At 38.4% G+C, this 15,223-nt stretch overlaps 1 protein-coding gene and 1 pseudogene across 7 annotated transcripts in view; both read left to right on the plus strand.

The window, feature by feature from the left end:
* RNF170 (ring finger protein 170) overlaps nucleotides 1-15,223 on the plus strand; it is a 47,916-nt gene that overhangs the window by 18,111 nt on the left and 14,582 nt on the right. For 6 of the 7 annotated variants that reach the window (XM_032329202.1, XM_032329204.1, XM_032329205.1 and 3 more), the window contains 2 exons: nucleotides 11,321-11,396; nucleotides 13,912-14,020. In XM_032329202.1, coding sequence (XP_032185093.1) covers nucleotides 11,321-11,396; nucleotides 13,912-14,020 — 185 coding nt within the window. Of the gene's footprint in view, nucleotides 1-8,687; nucleotides 8,710-10,027; nucleotides 10,030-11,320; nucleotides 11,397-13,911; nucleotides 14,021-15,223 lie in introns of those variants that run through there. The other variant, XM_032329206.1, reaches the window with a different exon arrangement.
* Nucleotides 7,821-11,314, plus strand: LOC116581812 (annotated as a pseudogene).

The following is a 15,223-nucleotide window of genomic DNA, read 5'->3' on the forward strand; positions in this document are numbered from 1 at the left end:
GTATGAATAGAGGGGAGGGGCAGAGGGAGAAGGAGAAGCAGACACACTGCTGAGTAGGGAGCCCAATGCAGGGCTTGATCCCAGAACCCTGAGATCATGATCTGAGCCAAAGGTAGATGCTTAACCAACTTAACCATCTAGGTGCCCCAAGAATTCAGTTTATTTACATTTAAAGTGATTATTGAATGCACCCAACATGCATAAAACAGTTAATACATAAAATACATAAAACAGTTAATAACAAATGTAAAATAATTGATAGTAATAGAATACTCCACTTGTATCAATGGACAGATCATCTGTATAGAAATTCAACAAGGAAACTGGCTTTGAATGACATACTAGGCCAGAGTGATTTTATAGACATGTTCAGAACATTCCATCTTAAAACAGCAGAATACACATTATTTTCAAGTGTATATGGAACATTCTCCAGAATAGATCACATATTGGGCCACAAAACAAGTCACTCAACACATTTAAAAAAAATCTAAGTCATATAATTTATCTTTTCTGGCCACAATGCTATGAAACTAAAAATCAACCACAAGAAAAAAATCTGGGAAAAACACAAATACATGGAGGTTAAATAATATTCTCCTAAATAATGAGTGGGTCAACCAAGAAATCAAAACTTATATGGAAACAAATGAAAATGAAAACAATAGTTCAAAATCTTTGGAATGCAGCAAAAGTGGTTCAAGAAGGAAGTTTATAGCAATAGAGACCTGCCTCAAGAAGCAAGGAAAACCTCAAATAAACGACTTAACCTTATACCTAAAGGAGCTGGAAAAAGAGGAACAAACAAAAATCCAAACCCAGCAAAAGGAAGGAAATAATAAAAATTAGTGTAGATATAAGTGATATAGAAAGTAACAACAACAACAAACCCACTAGAACATATCAATGAAACCAGGAGCTGGTTCTTTGAAAATATACAACTGATAAGCCTGTGGCGAGACTCATTTTTAAAAAGAGAGGGAGAAAGAGAGAGAGGATCCAAATAAACAAAATCACTAAAGAGAAGTAATAACCAATACCATAGAAATACAAGCAATTAAAATAGTTTTATAATAGTGTGGAGACCTCTATGCCAACAAATTGGACAACATAGAAAAAAAATGGATAAATTCCTAGAAACATATGACCTACCAACACTAAAGCAGGAAGAAGAAGAAAATTTGAACAGGCTGATTACCAGCAATGAGATGAATCAGTAATCAGAAAACTACCAAAAAACAAACATCTAGGAACAGACAGCTTTGCAGGAGAATTCTACTGTACATTTAAAGAAATTATACCTATTTTTCTCAAACTATTACAAAAAATACAGAGGAAGGAAAACTTCCAGTTTTATTCTGTGAGGCCTGTTATCACCCTGATACCAAAACTAGAGAAAGATACCATAAAAAAAGAATAGTATACGCTAATATCGCTCATGAATGTGGGTGCAAAGATCCTCAACAAAATATTAGCAAACTGAATCCAACAATACATTAAAAAAAATCATATACCATGATTAACTGGGATTTATTCCCAGTATGTAAATGTGGTTCAGTATTCACAAAACAGTCACTGTGAAACACATCAATAAGAGGAAGGATAAAAACCGTATGATCATTTAAACAGCCCTTAGAGCCTCCTGGCCTGGTCCTGGGAAACTCTTAAGTCTTAGGGCCATAAAAACTGGAGTGCCCTTTCCTTTTTTTTTTATTTAACTTTTTTCAGTGTTCCAAGATTCATTGTTTATGTACCACATCTAGTGCTGCATGCAATATGTTCCCTCCTTAATACCCACCACCAGGCTCATCCATTCCCCCACTCCCCTCCCTTCCAAAACCCTCAGTTTGTTTCTCAGAGTCCATAGTCTTGCATGTTTCGTCTCCCCCTCAGATTTCCCCAAGTTCACTTTTCCTTTTCTTCTCCTAATGTCCTCCATGTTATTCCTTATGCTCCACAAGTAAGTGAAGCCATATGACAATTGACTTTCTCTGCTTGACCTATTTCACTCAGCATAATCTCCTCCTGTCCATGTCCATGGACAGTTCTGTCCATGTTGATACAAAAGTTGGGTATTCATCCTTTCTGATGGAGGCATAGTACTCCATTGTATATATGGGCCATATCTTCTTTATCCGTTCGTCTGTTGAAAAGCATCTTGGCTCCTTCCACAATTTGGCAACTATGGCCATTGCTGCTATGAACATTGGGGTACAGATGGCCCTTCTTTCCACAACATCTGTATCTTTGGGGCAAATACCCAGTAGTGCAATTGCAGGGTCATAGGGTAGCTCTATTTTTAATTTCTTAAGGAATCTTCACACTGTTTTCCAAAGTGGTTGCACCAACTTGCATTCCCACCAACAGTGTAGGAGGGTTCCCCTTTATCCACATCCTCTTCAATACTTGTTGTTTCTTGTCTTGTTAATTTTAGCCATTCTAACCTGTGTAAGGTGGTATCTCAGTGTGGTTTTAATTTGAATCTCCCTGATGGCTAATGATGATGAACATTTTTTCATGTGTCTGTTAGCCATTTATATGTCTTCTTTGAGTGCCCTTTCCTATTCTGACTCATTCCCAGGTTTATGGGTTGTCGCTCTCGCCAGCAAGAACGACCCGCAAACGTGATGAGGAGCAAACTTCTTTATTAGGGTTCAAGAAGGCTCGGGCTGTTTTTGCCTTTAAGGGGGTACCGTTCATCTTGAGAACGTCTTTTAGGGGATCTTTCATTCTACATCTACTAAGCTCGTTCCCCATCCCGAGGAAACTTTCACTTGTATCGTCCCTGCCGAGGGAACTTTCACTTGTATCGTCCCTGCCGAGGGAACTTTCACTTGTATCGTCCCTGCCGAGGGAACTTTCACTTGTATCGTCCCTACCGAGGGAACTTTCACTTGTATCGTCCCTACCGAGGGAACTTTCCCTGTCACTCACTAGACAGAAATAGGTGCACTCCTTACCTTATCGTTGCTCTATCTCAATCTCCGTTTTGCGATGCGGACAGTTTCCCGGGTTGTCGGCACCAGTTGTCGCTCTCGCCAGCAAGAACGACCCGCAAACGTGATGAGGAGCAAACTTCTTTATTAGGGTTTTTATTAGCGTCTCTACTACTACTACTACTACTACTTTTACTTCTACTATTACTTCTACTTCTACTATTACTTCTACTTCTACTTTTACTTTTACTTTTATTATTACTTTTACTTTTACTATTACTTCTACTTCTACTACTCTCTCAAGCAAGTTCTGGCAATATATACATGTAGGCGGTCCAGCCCAGTTATCTAGTCACTGCCCTGTGCACTCGGTCTCCTCGTGAACCCTTATGTAACCACAGAGGGCTCTATTGTTTTCAAGCAGTAATCATGCATTTCTCTCTTGGCTCCTGGTGCTGTTCATGCATCAGCCACGAGCGCACCCATACCCTACCTAGCCAATCATTCTCACTTCCTTAATCTTCAGGCATTTTCGTCTACGTGACTCCTTGCATCTGCTGGATGGCTCTCCACAATGGGTTGCTGTTTAGCAAAACAGAAGAGCCTCTAGTACATTAGTACATTTAGTAACAGAGGAGTAGGGGAAGGTGTTGGTGCAAACATAAGGGGACAGGCTCAGAAAAGAACATTTCAGCATCACAAGAAAGGATAAAGACCATATAGTCATTTCAGTAGATGCAGAAAAAGCATTTTACAAAGTACAACATCCATTCATGACAATAACCTTCAACAAGGTAACTTAGATGGAACATACCAGGGCATAAGAAAGGCCATATATGAAAAACCCATAGCTAATATCATACGCAGTGGTGAAAAGCTGAGAGCTTTCCCCTAAGGTCTAGAATAAGACAAGGATGTCCACTCTTATCACTTTTATTCAATATGTACTGGAGGTCCAACAATCAGATAAGAAAAAGGTATAAAAGGAATCTAGATTTGTAAGGAAGAAGCAAAACTGTCATTATTTGCAGATGACATGAAACTATTCATAGAAAACCCTAAAGACTGTCAAAAAACTACTAGAACTAATAAACGAATTCAGTAAAGTTTAAGGTTACAAAATCAGTGGACAAAAATCTGTTGCATTCCTATACAGTAATAAAAGAGAACAGTCTCATTTACAGTTGCACCAAAAACAAATATTTAGGAATAAATTTAACCAAAGAGGTGAAAGATGTATACTTTGAAAATTATAAAACACTAAAGAAAGAAATTTAAGGCAATGCAAAGAAAGGGAAAGAAAATGCTCAAACAATCTTGAAAAACAATACTGGAGGTATCACAATGCCATACTTAAAGTTATATTATAGGGCGCCTGGGTGGCTCAGTGGGTTGAGCCGCTGCCTTCGGCTCGGGTCATGATCTCAGGGTCCTGGGATCGAGTCCCGCATCGGGCTCTCTGCTCGGCGGGGAGCCTGCTTCCTCCTCTCTCTCTCTGCCTGCCTCTCTGCCTACTTGTAATCTCTCTCTGTCAAATAAATAAATAAAATCTTTAAAAAAAATAAAGTTATATTATAAAGCAGTAACTAGCATAAACATAAGACACATAGAATAGTGCTTGGGTAGATCAGTTGGTTGAGTCTGACTCTTGATTTTAGCTCAAGCCTGAGGCTCAGGGTCATGAATTGAAGCCCCAAGTTGGGCTCCACGTTGGGTGTGGAGCCTTGTTAAAAGAGAAAAAAATACACACATAGATCAGTGGAACAGAATGGAAAACCCAGAAATAAACCCATACTTACATGGCTGATCGTCATCGTCTTCTTTTTTTTTTTTTTTTAAAGATTTTATTTATTCATTTGACAGACAGATCACAAGTAGGCAGAGAGGCAGACAGACAGAGAGAGAGAGGATGGGAAGCAGGCTCCCTGCTGAGCAGAGAGCCTGACGGGGGTCTCGATCCCAGGACCCTGAGATCATGACCAGAGCCGAAGGCAGAGGCTTTAACCCACTGAGCCACCCAGGTGCCCCACATGGCCGATCTTCAATAAAGGAGGCAAGAATATATCAAGATAGTTTCTTTAATAATGGTGTTGACAAATCTGTACAGCTGCATGCAAAAGAATGAAAATGGACCACTTTCTGTCACCACACACAAAAATAAATTCAAAATGAATTAAAGACCTGAATGTGAGACCTGAAACCATAAAAATTCCAGAAGAGAGCATAGGTAGTGATTTCTTGGACATCAGCCATAGTAACATTTTTCTAAATTTGTTTCTTGAAGTAAGGGAAATAATAACAAAAATAAACTGTCGGGACAACGTCAAAATAAAAAGCTTCTGCACAACAAAGGAAACAGGCAACAAAACAGAAAGACAACCTACTGAATGGGAGAAGATGCTTGGAAATGATATATCCAGTGAGAGGCTAGTATCCAAAATATATGAAGAACTTCTACAACTCAATACCAAAATACCCAAATAATATAATTTTAAAAATGGGCAGAGGGAGGGCGCCTGGGTGGCTCAGTGGGTTAAGCCGCTGCCTTCGGCTCAGGTCATGATCTCAGGGTCCTGGGATCGAGTCCCGCATCGGGCTCTCTGCTCACAGGGAGCCTGCTTCCCTCTCTCTCTGCCTGCCTCTCCGTCTACTTGTGATTTCTCTCTGTCAAAATAAATAAATAAAAAATAAAAAATCTTAAAAAAAAAAAAAAAAAAAAAAATGGGCAGAGGGAGTGAATAGATATTTCTCCAAAGAAGACATCTGGATGGCCAACAGACACATGAAAAGATGCTCAACATCACTCATCATCAAGGAAATGCAAATGAAAACTGATGAGATACCACCTCAGAGCTGTCGAAATGGCTAAAATCAAAAACACATGAAACAACAAGTGCTGGCAAGGATGTGGAGAAAAAGGAACCCTTGTGCACTGTTGATGGGAATGGAAACTGGAGGTGTCCAAAAAATTTAAAATAGAGTGATTCAGTAATCACTCTACTGGGTATTTACCCAAAAAAATACAAAACCACTAATGAACAGGATACATGTACCCCTGTGTTTACTGCAGCATTATTTATGGTAGCCAAAGTATAGAAGCAGCTCAGGTGTCCACTGATAGATGAATAAAGAAGATGTGGTATACATATACAATGGTATATTATTCAGCCATAAAAAAAGGAATGAAATGTTGTCATTTACAACAATATGGATAGAGCTACAGAGTGTAATGCTAAGTGAAATAGTTGGAGAAAGACAAATACCTTATGATGTCACTCATATATGGAATTTAAAACAAAGCGGATGAGCAAAGGGAAAAAAAAGTGAGAAAGATAAACCAAGAAACAGAGCCTTAATTATAAAGAACAAACTCATGGTGGTTACCAGAGGGGAAGTTGTTTAGAGGATGAGTAAAATAGGTGATAGGCAGTAAAGACTACACTTAAAATGGTGAAAAAAATAATAAAAATAAAAAGTGATTATTGATAAGTTTGTAGTTACTGACATTTTGTCAGCTGTTCTCTGGTGGTTTTTGTTCTTCTCTTATCCTTTCTTTTGCTCTCTTGCCTTGTAATTTGAGGATTTTTTTTTAAGTGTTTGCTTGGATTCTGTTCTCCTTATGTTTTTTATATCTATTATGGGCTTCTGGTTTGTGGTTACCATGAGATTCATATATAACGTCCTACATATATTTAGCTGTCTGTATATACTGGTTAAGTTGAAGGTGCTTAAGTTCAAGCACATTGTAAAAGCAATACATTTTTGCTCCTTCCCCTGCATGTTTTATGTACATGATGTCATATTTTGTATGTATTTTATGTATGTCTTTTTTTTTTTTTTAAGTTAGCTCTGCACGTAACATGGGGGCTTGAACTCATGACCCTGAGATCAAGATTGATATGTTCTCTTTTGTGCATGTGTGTGTATCTCAACTAGTTCTATAGATATGGTTGATTTTACTACTATTGTATTTTAACCTTCATACTAATTTTATGAATGAATGATGTACTGCCTTTATTGTATGATTGCTTTACCAGTGAAATTTTTTCCTTTCATAATTTTGTTGCTCATAGTTTTGACATTCTCTTTCCTGCTTAAAGAAGTCAACTTAACATTTCTTGTAAGGCTGGTTTAGCCTTAACTTTAACTTTTGTTTATCTGAGAAACTTTTTATATCTCCTTCAATTCTGAATGACAACTCTAGCAGATAAAGTATTCTTGGTTAAAGGCTTTTACTTTAGGAGTTTGAATATATCATACCAGTTATTTTTGGCCAGCAAAATGTCTGTGAAAAATCAGCTGATAACCTATATCTTAGAAATATTGCCTTCAGTCTGTGAACACAAGATGTCTTTCCATTTTTTTTGTGTCTTCTTTAATTTCCTTCAGTAATATATTATAGTTATAATAAATTTCTTTGTCTTAAGCTGTTGTGAATAGTTACCATTTGTTGACATACCAAAAGCCAGTCCAAAGGGTTTGGTAAAGCAGTTTAACGTATAAACCACAGACTTGTGCATTTGTAAACTTTGATTTCAGACTTTGTTTCTTGACCCAGGGATTGGGCATCATTTCCTTCTTCGTATTAGAGCTTCCTGGCTTCTTTCCAGGGCCACATAACTTAACTGGTTAATTTTGGTTTCTCCTTTCGAAGAATAACGAAGGACCATTAATCATTAGTAAATCATGTACTTTGTTTCTGTATTAGAGCCACTGTTTTCCTGGCATCTTACTTTATTTAGACCTACTTAGTGTCATTTCTCATAGCTGAGATGATCACATTTTTTAAAAGATTTATTTATTTATTTTAGAGAGTGAGAACATGAGTTAGGGGAGAGGGAGAGATAGAATCTCAAGCAGACTCCCCCAAGTGCAGAGCTTGACATGGGGCTTGATTGCATAACCCTGAGATCCTTACGTAAGTAGAAACCAAGAGTCATATTTTTCTTTTTTAAAGATTTTACTTATTTATATGACCGAGAGAGAAAGGGAGCACAAGCAGGGGGAGCAGCAAAGGGAGAGAGAAGCAGGGAGCCCCATGTGGGGCTCGATCCTAGGACTGTGGGATCATGACCTGAGCTGAAGGCAGATGCCCAACGCCCTGGTCCACCAGGGGATTTTTTTTTAAGATTTTAAAAATTTCTTTGAGAGAGAGAGAGCGTGTGCGCACAAGTGAGAGTGGCGGGCAGAGGGAGAGGCAGGCTCCTCCCTGAGCAGGGAGCCTGCTGTGGGACTTGATCTCAGGACTCTAGGATCATGACCTGAGCGGAATGCAGCTGCTTAACCAGCTGAAGCACCCAGGCGCCCCTAGATAATCATATTTTGAAGACTGTCTAATCTAGCTTTCAGTCTGTCTTAATTATCCCATTATCTTCTAGATTTTTGGTTCTGTGCTCATAGTTGCTAATCACACTTAACCTCCGAGCTACAGGCCATGTCAACATCTCTGTTTGTTCTTGTTTGTTCTTGTTCTCTGACTATACTTTGACTTTTCTAACATTCTACTACCAGATTTTACAGTCTTTTACCTTCTCCTTTATGGAAAGAAACCAGAAGAAAGACCTTCCAGTTACATGGTTTATATCTACACTCTGAAAAATAGTAACTATCTTTTTCCAATGAGAAGGGAATGGTTTTCAAGTGTCATAGAGAAATGTTGTTTAGTTAGGTGTGTACTGGTACTCAAATGAGACGGTTCATGTGCTGTTCCCTGATCGATTGTTTCCACCAGAGAGTAGCTTTCTTCTGGAGGTGTTTACTCAGTCATGAGAAGGTCCTATTTAAAATAAATAATCTGGGGTGCCTGGGTAGCTGGGTTACTGGTTGAGCATCTGCCTTTGGTTCAGGTCATGATCTTAGGGTCCTGGGATTGAGCCCCACATCGGGCTCCTTGCTCTGTGGGGAGCCTGATTCTCCTTCTTTCTCTCTCTGCCTGCCTTTCTGCCTAGTTGTGATCTCTCTCTCTGTGTCAAATAAATAAATAAAATCTTTTAAAAAAATAAAATAATCTACCGAAATTTAAGATATTTAAACAGTTCAAGTAGCTTTATTACATTCATGGTTTATGTTATGTTGTATTATGTTGTGTTGTGTTATTTGAGGCGGGAGAGGAGCAGAGGGAGAGGGAGAAGCAGGCTCTTTTCCTCCACTGAGCAGGAAGCAGTATGTGGGGCTTAATCCAGGACCCTGGGATCATGATCTGAGCCAAAGGCGGACACTTAACTGACTGAGCCACCCAGGTACCCTTATGTTTAGTTTCTGATTAGATATTTGACTTTTTTTTTTAATGTTCTGTTAGAACTAATGGTCATGTTTTGTCAGCTTTTTACCTAAAATTTGAATTTTTTACTAAAAGTTGAATAATAATAAGATGTATTTTAAAATTTTTTCCCTGTCTCATTAGGATATTGATGTAGAGGGGGATGTTTTTTGTTTTGTTTTTGTGTGTGTTTTGTTGTTTAGTTTTTTTTTTTTTTTTTTAAGATTTTATTTATTTGTCAGAGACAGAGGGAGAGAGAGCGAGCGAGCACAGGCAGACAGAGAGGCAGGCAGAGGCAGAGGGAGAAGCAGGCTCTCTGCCGAGCAAGGAGCCTGATGTGGGACTCGATCCCAGGACCCTGGGATCATGACCTGAGCCGAAGGCAGCTGCTTAACCAACTGAGCCACCCAGGCGTCCCTGTTTTGTTGTTTAGTTTTAAAGATTTATCCATTCATCTTGGTGGGGGTGGGGGAGAGGGAGTGAGAGAACCTCAAGCAGACTTCCCGCTGAACAGAGCGGGACATGAGGCTCGATCCCATGACCCTGAGATTATGACTGGAACCAAAATCAAAAGTCAGAAGCCCAACTGACTGAGCCCCCCCGAGTGGCCCTGATTTAGAGCTTTTATCACTGTTGACTATTAGCTCACCCGGAGGATAAAGGCTCTTATATAATAGAGTAATGCTGGGATTTTGTGAACTTAAAATATTGCTCTTAAAAGTGTTAATATTTAGAGCGTGGATGGCTCAGTTGTTTAAGCCCAGGTCATGATCCTGGAGTCCCAAAATTGAGTCCCACATCATGTCCTACATCTGTCTTTCTGCTCAGCGAGGAGTCTGCTTCTCCCTCTGACCCTCCCCCCACTCGTGAGCTCTCTCCCTCATTCTTTCTCTCTTTCAAATAAATAAAATCTTAAAAAAATGTTTAAGTTTAAGGGCACCGGGGTGGCCAAATGGAATTAAGCTGTGAATCAGATGGAAATCTTCACCCTCACACTGCCAGCCTAACCACGAGTTCCGATTTCCAGTCATCCACATGTCTTATCTCATCCTTTATTTTAGCCTCTAAATTCTTGCCTTTGAGTCTCTGTTTGAATTGTTAATGTTAAGATATTAGTGGTATGTTAGGTTTGGGCTTTTCTATATGATACAGTGTTATTTTCTGCTACACTCCTCCCCTTATAGGTGGAAAGATCTAATTAGATATGGATAAGTGTTCAAATGCATAATAATATAATTATATAGTTGCTTTTTTGGGAAGGAATTTTACAGAAGACATAAATGTATTAGTTATTCTTCATATGATTTGTAAGCCTGCAGTTACATCAAATCAAATACAAGGTCCTAGGCCTCTGGATTTCATCATTTGCCAGTTGAACCTGAAATCAGCCCAAACTCAGTGATCCTAGAATTCCTCACAGAGTAACCTGGAATGTTCAGTCCTGGAATTGGAGACGATTATATGCCATCATTTGCATTTATGAAGTTACCAGTAGTTCTTGGTTGAAACTTAGACCCATAAAGAAAACTGATTTGGGGTGCCTGGCTGGCTTAGTCAGTAGACCATGTGACTCTTAATCTTGGGGTCCTGACCCACGTTGGATGTAGAGATTACTTTAAAAAAAAAAAAACCTTCTTTTGCTGCCATCTTGGAGCCTATGGAGGCCTGCTAGGAACAGGACATCTAAAATGCCAAAGCATATCTGGAGGGCTGTGGTCCAAGGCCATTTTTGCTATAAGCTGGGTCTTCGGAGTCACGGGGAGCACATAGTTCTTCCAATCGAAGGTGTTTATGCTTAAGATGAAACAGAATTCTATCTAGGCAAGAGGTGTGCTTCTGTGTATAAGCAAGGAACAACACAGTGACTCCTGGTGGCCAACCAAACAAAACCAGAGTAATCTGGGGAAAAGTAGCTTGTTCTCATGGAAACAGTGGCATGGTTCATGCCAAATTCCAAAGCAACCTTCCTGCTAAATCCACAGAATCCGTGTGATGCTGTACCCTTTAAGGATTTAAACTAAATGAAAAGTAAATAAATAAAGGTGTAAAAAAAAAATCTTACAAAAAGAAAACTGATTCATCTAACAATATTTTATATTCAAACTTACTATATTTTACTCAACAGAAATGCACATCAGAACATTCACCCAGAAAACCAAGAGTTAGTAAGGGTACTTCGGGAGCAACTTCAAACAGAACAGGTACTGTTGTCACATGGATGTGTGCATTTATATAAGGAGTAATGTTATTATTCCCCTTGCATATGAAGTTGTGATGAAAGAGCAAATAACTTTTTGGAAACATGAACTGATTTCCTGCTTTGTTATTTAAACTATTCTATTATTGTATATTTTCAAATTAGGTAAATGACTAGTCTTAACTACTCATATTTTCATGGGTGTGTGTGTGTGTGTGTGTGTGTTTAACTTGCTTTAAAAACAGCAGTTTCGTGTTATTTGTGAGGAAATAACCACCGTCTAATTGCCTTTAATAAAATGTAGTAGAAAAACTATTTTTTTTACCCAATGACCTACATATTGCCTGGAAACCTACAAAGAGATGACTACAAGGGGTGGCTTTTTTTCCCTCTTCTTTTTCTTCCATGGTCAAAGTTAGCAAAACTAATTAGGCAAAGAAGAAAACTTTTCTTTCCCTTCTGTGCTTTTCACCAGACGGACTCTAAGAGCCAGAAATGTAATATATTTCATGAAGGCTGGAGTGAGTAGGATATTGTACATCTTCATGCCAAAATAGCTAATGTCACAAAATAAAAATTGATTTCCCACTCACCAATCAAAATTTAATTCCAAAGAGTGTTTCACAATTTATTCATTCACCAGATATTTATTAAACATCTACCATATGCCAGACACTGTTCTAGGCATTAAGGATTCAGCTGTGAGCTAAACAAATAAGAATTCCTGCCTTCATAAAACTTAAATTCACTGATGCAGAAGTAGTTATAAGCATGTTAGTAGTACTCTGTTCCAGAGCTGCTGTTAGTAATAATTCATGCTGGGATAGTGTTTTGTAATTTACAGAGTGTTTGCACATACAACTGTTTTATTTAAGCTGCAAACATGGTCAGTAAGTCAGTAAGTATCATTCCCATCTAACATGTTAGATCACTAAGATGGACTTAAATTCCTGCTGGAGTTACACGAATGGATCTGGCTATCCAGAAGTCCCACACCGAGTGGCATCTTCCAGATGCCTTTGCGCCACTGTGCAGTTCACCTCCCCCACACCTTCCTTGGACATGGCATTTAGTTCTAGTTAGAATAAAGCTAGTGACTTAGCCCTTTTTGCACTGTCCTATTTGGTAGCCACTACCCATATGTAGCTATTTAATTAAATTCACTAAAATTAAATTTAAAATTCAGTACTTTTTTGTTAAACTAGTCACCTTTCAAGTACTCAGTACCCGCAGGTAAAGCTTCCATTACTGCATGAAGTTCTGTTGGACAGCAAACGGTAATTGGTTTTGGTTTTTGTTTTGTTTTAGTTAATTTCCAAATAATAATAATGAAGACAAAAGATAGAGGAGAGACATTAAGAGCTGTATGCTTTCCTTTTTTGCACCATTAAAAATGATACAAAAGACAGTAAGATCAACGTGTCACAGTGGCTTATAAACTATTGTAGTATTTTAGGACTAATTTAAGGAAGAGGTTTTAGTTAAACGTTCTTAGTTTTAGGTGACAGAAATCTTTGATTCAGTTTACAATGAATAGTTCATATTTGGCAAATTTGGTAATTTGATGTTTTTAATGCTGGCTAATTTGTTTATAAGAGTTGTGCTAGATGTGATAAAAATTGGTTTTCATATGTCTTTTAAAAGATACATATTACACACTACTGCTAGATACTTTTCTAGTTCCTGGGCCACTACAGTGAATCCTATAGATAATGTCCTTATCCTCATATCACTTACATTCTGGTGGGTTCTTTGATATGTGGTTGCTTCTTACAGTAGTGATTCTGCTCTACATTCCTGTACAATCACAACAGTGACATAACTGAGAAACATTAAATTCTATTAATCTGACCATGTGAATGATTAAGCCCAAGTTACCAATATATTAAATTTTCCTTCTTCCAAAATGACCAGTATTCTTCTTTGAAAGTTTAATTCTGGACCCTTGTGGGGTACAGCACACATGCAACACTTGTCAGGAACGTATGAATGAAAAAGATGCTAAAAATGGTTAAAGCAGGGAGGTGGGGTTGGGAAGGATGGGGTAACATGGTGATGGACATTAAGGAGGGCATACGATGTCATGGGCACTGGGTGTTATAGAAGTCTGAGTCACTGACCTCTACCTCTGAAATTAATAATACACTATATGTTAATTAATTTTATTTAAGTTAAAAAATGATTAAAAGCTAATACTTGGGAAAGAGTTGACATTTCTTGAGCTTTTGCATTAGCTCAGCCTTGTGTTTCTCAGAATAACTTACTCATTCCAACAGAGTGAAAGAGAAACTCCGGAGTTAATACAGGTTTTTGTCTTTATGTCATGTTCAGGAAGGAAGGTAGAGAGACCATGCAGCTTAAATAAAACAATGATACAGCCTCATAACTTTATCAAACTTATAAGACTTTACTGCACATCTAAGATTGGATGAGGCTTATGCGCTCTGGCTGTGTTCTTGGGTATGATGGTACTCCTAGAGATAATCATGTATAATCATGAAAACGTATTTTCTTATCAGGATGCCCCTGCTGCTGCTCGACAGCAGTTCTACACTGACATGTACTGTCCAATCTGTTTACACCAAGCCTCCTTCCCTGTGGAAACAAACTGTGGACATCTTTTCTGTGGTAAGCAAACAATGCTATATTTGGGGAAAGTGAATCTTTTAGACCAAGACCCATATGTTTACATGGGCTGGATTCTTAATTTTGTCACATTTTGTATTACATGAATGGGGTAGGTGTCTTCTGATATCCTGCTGTACTTGTTAGCCACTTTCATTTAGTGTCTGTGAGCTCAACGATTAAAAAGCACGAGTTGTTCAACTTCTCAATAAACAGAGATGTGTTTCTTTGAATGGTAATTCAAGTATATGAATACCAAGAGGAATACACTAAATCCCTCATGGTTTATCAATTTTTGGTAGTCTCATTTATTATTCATCCTTCCCAAGGCAGGGAAGTTCTGTTAAGGACCCTGCCCATGACCTTCCCTTTAGCCCTCTTCCCTCCTTTTTACCCTGCATCAGCACAAAAGTTATTAGCTGGGTTTTTTTGTCATGACCTCAAAGGGTTGTTTAGAGAGAATGTTGAATGTAGAGCATACAGTAGGACAGGAAGGGAACATAGATTGCACACTTGGCTTAGTATCAGTAAGGGGTCCTTTCTACCTCTGGGGTGTTTTTCCTGACCCTCCAGAAAGACTTCATAAAGAATGAGATACCATATAGTCAGTTCTTACTACGGTCATATGAGTTTGAGCGAATCAGTTTATTGCATGCCTACTCTGTGCTGGGCACTTAACATACTTCATCTCCTTGAGTCCCACATATGAGGGAACAGCAGCTGAGTTAAAAAATTCTACAAAAAGTAACCCAGCTGCTAGGAGAAAGCCAGATTTTAAATGTAGGCCTAACTTCAGACCCTGTGGTCAGTTCTGCTATGTGATTAGTAGCTTCTACGACTACTCTCTACTTACATTTATCCATTCACTAAATCTGTTGTTTTATTTGTATTATTTCTTTCTGTTGCAGTGACGTGTTCTAAATAGGGTTCTAATCGCTCCCAAAATGTACCCATTTTCCATTTTAAGACAGTTTAAAGTGTAGCATACCATGATACTTTAAGTTTCTTTTTCGCCTTTGTTGTGTGAGTTTATATGTAATTACTAGGTATATAGTGCTATTATTTACACTTTGGGGGTGACATAAATAATTTGAAATCCATATCATGCACTGCAGGGTTTTCCCTACCTGTGCTCCTTTAGTAAACACCAACCAGTATCATTATTGCATCATCCATTAATTTCCTCCTCTTCCTTAAGGTTTTTCC

Source organism: Mustela erminea, chromosome 21 (assembly GCF_009829155.1).
Source record: "Mustela erminea isolate mMusErm1 chromosome 21, mMusErm1.Pri, whole genome shotgun sequence".
Taxonomy (NCBI): Eukaryota; Metazoa; Chordata; class Mammalia; order Carnivora; family Mustelidae; genus Mustela; species Mustela erminea.